The sequence below is a fragment of the Salvelinus alpinus genome, chromosome 22 (genome assembly GCF_045679555.1).
Source record: "Salvelinus alpinus chromosome 22, SLU_Salpinus.1, whole genome shotgun sequence".
Lineage (NCBI taxonomy): Eukaryota > Metazoa > Chordata > Actinopteri > Salmoniformes > Salmonidae > Salvelinus > Salvelinus alpinus.
The window spans coordinates 17,556,295-17,562,725 of record NC_092107.1 but is presented as its reverse complement, the minus strand read 5'-3'; the positions used below and the strand labels follow the sequence as shown (position 1 = coordinate 17,562,725).

The following is a 6,431-nucleotide window of genomic DNA, read 5'->3' as shown; positions in this document are numbered from 1 at the left end:
ACAGCATTCCCCAGGGATGCTGGCCCATGTTGACTCCAATGCTGCACACAGTTGGCTGGATGTCCCTTGGGACACTTATCGCACCCCGTGCAAAGGCTATTCACACTCAGAATGGCACACATACACAATCCATGTCTCAATTGTCTCGAGGCTTAAAAATCCTTCTGTAACCTGTCTCCTCCGCTTCATCTTCACTGATTTGAAATTGATTTGAACAAGTTATATCAATAAGGGATCATAGCTTTCACCTGTATTCACCTAGTCAGTCTATGGCATTTTGTACACTCAGTGTATATGACACATTGTGACTAGGCCCTCCAGACCAGACGTGTTTGTCAGGTAGTAGTTAATGGCGATGCCCATGAATGAACACCTTACACAGACTACCTGGTACTGTGTCCTGCCTCCATGAGGTGTTGACGTAGAGGCCTGTAAAGAATGTCCTTCTATTCATTCTAATGGAACTTCAGACTTTCCCAACACACACACAATGCAGTCACCAACATTATAATATTACATCGCCCACCTGGGTGGGGTACACAGTACACACACAAGTTGGGAAACCGCCCAATTTATTGATCCCACACTAACCGGCGCTGAGCGGTTTCATATAATCATGAGGTTCAGTGCTATATGGCCCCTTCTGTCAGTGGAAGAATGGCTGGCATTAGGTTTTACAACCGGGGACATTTAGGGTAAATCTTACTACAGTGACATTCCTAGGTCTCCTATTAGACCTGTTCTTCTGTTAGCAATGTGGTACCTTTACACCCCTCCCAATTGAATTCAGCCAACGGTTCAACTTTACATCCCGAGGGAAGGAAAATACGGAAGTATATTGAGTACACTGAAGTGTGTTATGGTGTTCTTGTATTTGGATTTAGCTTATCAATGTAGGATTCAGAAACGCAATTTAGTTGGATATATTTTGTCAGGGGGATTTTGCAGCTAGTGACTTTACCACGGCAATATTCATAAGTTACCCATTCAATGTCCAAGGCTCTTCTGCCACCTGCTGGTGAGACAGGGGAGTTGCATACGAAACCCTGCTATTTTTGTCAAAACCAAAGAAAGCTTTAGGCCCTCCTGGTAATTTTTTTTTTTAATGATTCCTGAAAAACTGGAATGTATACAAAGCTGTCTCATCAAATCCATAAACCTCAAATGACGAAACACAAATAACAGTGGTGTTATAAATCTTTTTTTTTTCAGTCCATGATATAGTGACACACATTGACAGCAAGATTCTGGTTAATGTGCTGGTGAGTTTTGAGCCTTTTTCCTCATTTGTAAAATGACAGGTCAAGCAAAACAACACATCAGTCTTTCACTCACAACTCAGATGACTTTTTACATTCCAGTCAAGGCAGGACACAAATGTGACAGCAACACTCAACAGATGACACACACACACACACATTTAATTTAGAATATTGGATAAACTAGTGGATAGTTTCCTTTTTGCTAATTCATACCTGGGATTTGAATGCACCCGCATGGACTGATAGAGATTTATCCAAGGCCTCACGTGAATATCCGAGTCAGAGTTGAAGAGAAAGCTCCTCATTTTACCACTGGGAAATGGGACGGCCATAATCGGCATGCTGATGGAACATGCCAAGGCCTACCTGGTGGCATCAGTCGACAGTTCAAAAGGTCAAAAGTCATACACTGAACATGAAGTACACCAATCTCAAATAAGAAAGTGCATCCGTGCAACACATCCGCACATGTACTCCATGAAATAAATCTTTAGCTTTAGGACACAATTGACCAACACATTTATACTCATAACATCAATAATAACACAGCTATCGACACTGAATTGTGTCAGATATTGCTTAACAGCAGCTGATGTTGTGGTGGATATGTCATTGGATATCTGGTAGCACTTTGATGAGCACCTGAAAATTACTAGGAAACTATGTGGTAATAATAGCTAATACTTCCTGGTACTACTTCAAAGAATTCAAAACAATTGATAACCACCTTGTACTTAATGGTACCCCCAAAAATATTGATTTTTTAATATATATAATTACTGTGTAATTACCATTTTACCATGTAATTACTTACTAAATACCTGGTCATGTATGTACTGGAAAATGATGAGAAACAGAATACCGTTTTGAATGTATAAATACTTTGTCTCTATACTTAACTTATAGCTTATACAGAATAATGGACCTCTGAAAGGAGTCTTCAATTGACCTGTCATGTAGGTACAGTTGAAGTCGGAAGTTTACATACACTTAGGTTGGAGTCATTAAAAACTTGTTTTTCAACCACTCCACAAATTTCTTGTTAACAAACGATAGTTTTGGCAAGTCGTTTAGGACATCTACTTTGTGCATGACAAGTAATTTTTCCAACAATTGTTTACAGACAGATTATTTCACTTATAATTCACTGTAGCGCAATTCCAGTGGGAAGTTGACTGTGCCTTTAAACAGCTTGGAAAATTCCAGAAAATGATGTCATGGCTTTAGAAGCTTCTGATAGGCTAATTGACATCATTTGAGTCAATTGGAAGTGTGGATGTATTTCAAGGCCTACCTTCAAACTCAGTGCCTCTTTGCTTGATATCATGGGAAAATCAAAAGAAATCAGCCAAGACCTCAGAAAAAGAATTGTAGACCTCCACAAGTCTGGTTCATCCTTGGGAGCAATTTCCAAACGCCTGAAGGTACCTCGTTCATCTGTACAAACAATAGTACGCAAGTATAAACACCATGGGACCACGCAGCCATCATACCGCTCAGGAAGGAGAAGCGTTCTGCCTCCTAGAGATGAACGTACTTTGACCATCGTTATGTTTCGAGGAAAAAGGTGGAGTCTTGCAAACCGAAGAACACCAATCCAACCGTGAAGCACGGGGGTGGCAGCATCATGTTGCGGGGGTGCTTTGCTGCAGGAGGGACTGGTGCACTTCACAAAATAGATGGCAGCATGAGGAGAGAAAATTAAGTGGATATATTGAAGCAACATCTCAAGACATCAGTCAGGAAGTTAAAGCTTGGTCGCAAATGGGTCTTCCTAATGGACATTGACCCCAAGCATAATTCCAAAGTTGTGGCAAAATGGCTTCAGGACAACAAAGTCAAGGTATTAGAGTGGCCATCACAAAGCCCTATCCTCAATCCTATAGAAAATGTGTGGGCAGAACTGAAAAAGCATGTGCAAGCAAGGAGGCCTACAAACCTGACTCATTTACACCAGCTGTCAAGAGGAATGGGACAAAATTCACCCAACTTATTGTGGGAAGCTTGTGGAAGGCTACCTGAAATGTTTGACCCAAGTGAAACAATTTAAAGGCAATGTTACCAAATACTAATTGAGTGTATGTAAACTTCTGACCCACTGGGAATGTGATGAAAGAAATAAAAGCTGAAATAAATAATTCTCTCTACTATTATTCTGACATTTCACATTCTTAAAATAAAGTGGTGATCCTAACTGACCTAAGACAGGGATGTTTTACTAGGATTAAATGTCAGGAATTGTGAAAAACTGAGTTTAAATGTACTTGGCTAAGGTGTATGTAAACTTCCGACTTCAACTGTATATGTTTTGGGTTGTGGCTAGAATCGTTTTGTCCTTTTGGTGGGCAACATAAACTCCAAAGGTCCCAGCCACACCCCTCCCTCACAGCCGGCTCCTATCCAGCCTCTTCTTGGCAGGGTTGGGGTATTGGGGGTTCTCGATGACCCCCTCCCCAAACTTGAGCTCCAGGAAGGCGCGGTGGTTGTTCGGGCCGTAGGCAGTGACGCCGGCGAATGGCATTTGCACTAGCGGCTGCAGGAAGTGCTCGGGGAACTCCACATCCTGTTTGTGCTCCATCCACGTGTCTTTGGTCATGACGCCGTTTCGCGGGTAGAAGGGCCACAGGTCCACGTGGAGGTGGTTAGCCTCACTGTATTGCACCCTATAGAAGTCCCCCTCCACTGCCCGCTCCCACACATAGCCGTTGGCGTCCACCAGAGAACCAGAGTCCAGGTTCTTCAGGTAGTCACAGTTAGGCACGTCCTCCAGGTAGATGCCCAGGTCCACGTCATAGTCCCAGGGGATGATGTCCTGGTGGCGGGCCGCCCCCAGCAGAGAGCCTCCTTCCAGCCAGTAGCGCACCCCAGAGCTCTCCAGGATGTTGATCACATACTTGGTGGTCTCGCGGAGGGCGCGCAGGCAGCATGGAGGTGTCCAGCGCTCCAGGTACAGGTACTCAGGGGTGTCGTCCCGGACCGTACCGAAGCAACGCTCCGTCTCCTTCCCACAGCCGTGCCACTGCTCCTTCCCATCAGCCAGTAGGAGACGCTTCAGCCCAAAGTTCCTCATCAGCCGGCTAGTGGCCTCCTTCAGATGACTGTCTGCCTTCCACTGGTTGTGGGCTGAGCTGAAGAGAGGCCGGTGGCTGGGGGAGAAGCCGGGGCTCTCCAGAAGCTTGACCTTCCAGCCATGCAGGGAGGTCTGGATGAAGAGCGAGGGCAGCAGTGGCCTCCCCAGTGGGACAGACAGGTTGAAGAGGTCCTCAGAGCGGATGAGGACCACCACGTCCCCCTGAAGGGCTGAACACACGCTACCACTGCTCCCAGACGCCGCTGTGGAATAGGTGGCCGTCCACTCTCTCAGACTGACCCGCAGGTGCAGGCACTGAACGGCCGAGCGTGCCAACACTGGGGAAGCCACCAGCCTCACGGGCCCCCCACCCTCCCCCTCCAGCTCCCGGATCAGCCTCTCCACAGCCCGGCCCTGCTCCAGCTCCACCCCGTCGGGCACCAGCAGCACAAACTCTGTCTGGACGTGGAACTCTGGTCGGTGGGCCTGCGGGGGCTGCTCGGGGCTGGGGGAGAGCACCAGGAGACGGGCCCCCTCGGGGAGAGACAGAGGGGGGTAGGGCGGGGTGTCAGACACAGCCAAGAAGGGCAGCTCAGGTCTCTGGTGCTGGAAGGAGCGTGCCACATCACCGACGTAGTTCTCAAAATTCTCAAACTCCCGTAGGAGGACAGTCACACGAGGGCCGTGGCTGTTCCCCTCTCCCCCGACACCTCCAGCGCCAACCATCCCCGCGCCAACCCCTACCAGGCCCCCCATGCCGCCCTCCAGCCCGGAAGCAGGTAAGGCAGCCTTCCTGGAGCCCCTTCCTGGGTCCCGGCGTTTCTCCATCATCTGCTGCTGGGCTTGGGAGACGTAGTAGAGGATGAGCAGGTTCAGAGCGATGGCTCCAGTCAGAAGGCCCTGGCAGAAACTCACCCGCATGGCACCTCTTGCTGCGCTCGTCTGGCTCAGGGAAAGGAGAAGGTATAGGATGGAGCTCTCTATTCAGAAAGCCTGTCCATAAACATCAGGACCCCATCTGTAAAGAGCTACAGCCTATGTGCATCGGAAGAGTAATGGCCAGCTGCTGGAATAGCTGAAATACACAGAAAACACAGGAATGTAAAATGAGTCCTTAAAAAAAAAAGGGTTTCTAAGCACTTCAGATGGCTGTGATAGGCTTTAGAGGCTGTAGTCTAGTTTATTACATTATATTCAAACATCAAGCAACTAGGTGCAGTGTGTCTCCCATACATGGACTGGATTGCCCTAGTTCTCTTCAGCCAATACTTTGACCTAGATTGTAACCTTAACTATAAATTGCAGCCAAATGAGCTACAGAGATCCTTCAAATTGATGCTCCATTTAAGTATAGGCCTATGCTCCCTTCTAGAATTGCTACCGTAGGCTATCAAGTATTGCTACAGCAATAATACCACATTTCCAGTACCTAGAATTGTGTCTGCATAATGCAATCTACTTTTTATTCTGTCATTTAATGCTGACAGTAGACTACACCTATACTGCATGGCTTCTATACAACCATGGAACCATGATCCTTCTCAATAATTTCATATAGACCACACCATAAATGACCCCTATAAACGCTTCATATGCAGAACTCATTTTGTCTTCACATTCTCCCCGTTATATAGCCTAACATTCTCCAAATCGTTAGAATGAAACAGCATACAAACCATAATGTACGTAACGTTACATCGAATTCGCTCGCTGTGTGGAAAGGTGGCTGAGCTAAGCACAACATGGAGACACCACCAGTGCAATAGCGCTTAGTTACAGTGTAAAATATTAATGTTATACTGACAAATGAACTAAAATAGTGTTAATATACTGAGAGTTTTAGATTATTATCAACACCGCGGTCTGTAACGTTATACCCTTGCTTTGCTGTTTCAGAAACGACCACATGCAGCTTGCGTGAGATCACAATATGGCAGGAAGCGACGTCCCTGGTTACTGTAATGGGAGAGAGAAAAAAACGATTCCCGTCGACGCTGTAGTAGATTTGCTCTTAGCTCATTTTTTGGCACCGTTTCTCCATTGGAGTTCTTGCATTTACTCTATACGTGAGAGAGGAAGAAAGAAGGGTAGAGTGTTAG

At 46.3% G+C, this 6,431-nt stretch overlaps 1 protein-coding gene across 2 annotated transcripts; it reads right to left on the bottom strand.

Moving 5' to 3' along the window:
• Positions 1 to 1,179: 1,179 nt before the first annotated feature.
• On the bottom strand, positions 1,180 to 6,318 carry LOC139549148 (ribitol 5-phosphate transferase FKRP-like). 2 transcript variants are annotated; one of them, XM_071359307.1, is made up of 2 exons: positions 6,210 to 6,318; positions 1,180 to 5,407 (listed from the first exon to the last, which is right to left on the bottom strand). In XM_071359307.1, the coding sequence occupies exon 2, from the start codon at positions 5,251 to 5,253 to the stop codon at positions 3,646 to 3,648; it is 1,608 nt and encodes a 535-aa protein (XP_071215408.1). In that variant the 5' UTR covers positions 5,254 to 5,407; positions 6,210 to 6,318; the 3' UTR covers positions 1,180 to 3,645. The 2 variants fall into 2 exon arrangements, with proteins under 2 accessions (XP_071215408.1, XP_071215407.1); XM_071359306.1 differs by lacking the exon at positions 6,210 to 6,318 and adding an exon at positions 6,009 to 6,143.
• Between the last annotated feature and the right edge of the window lie 113 nt (positions 6,319 to 6,431).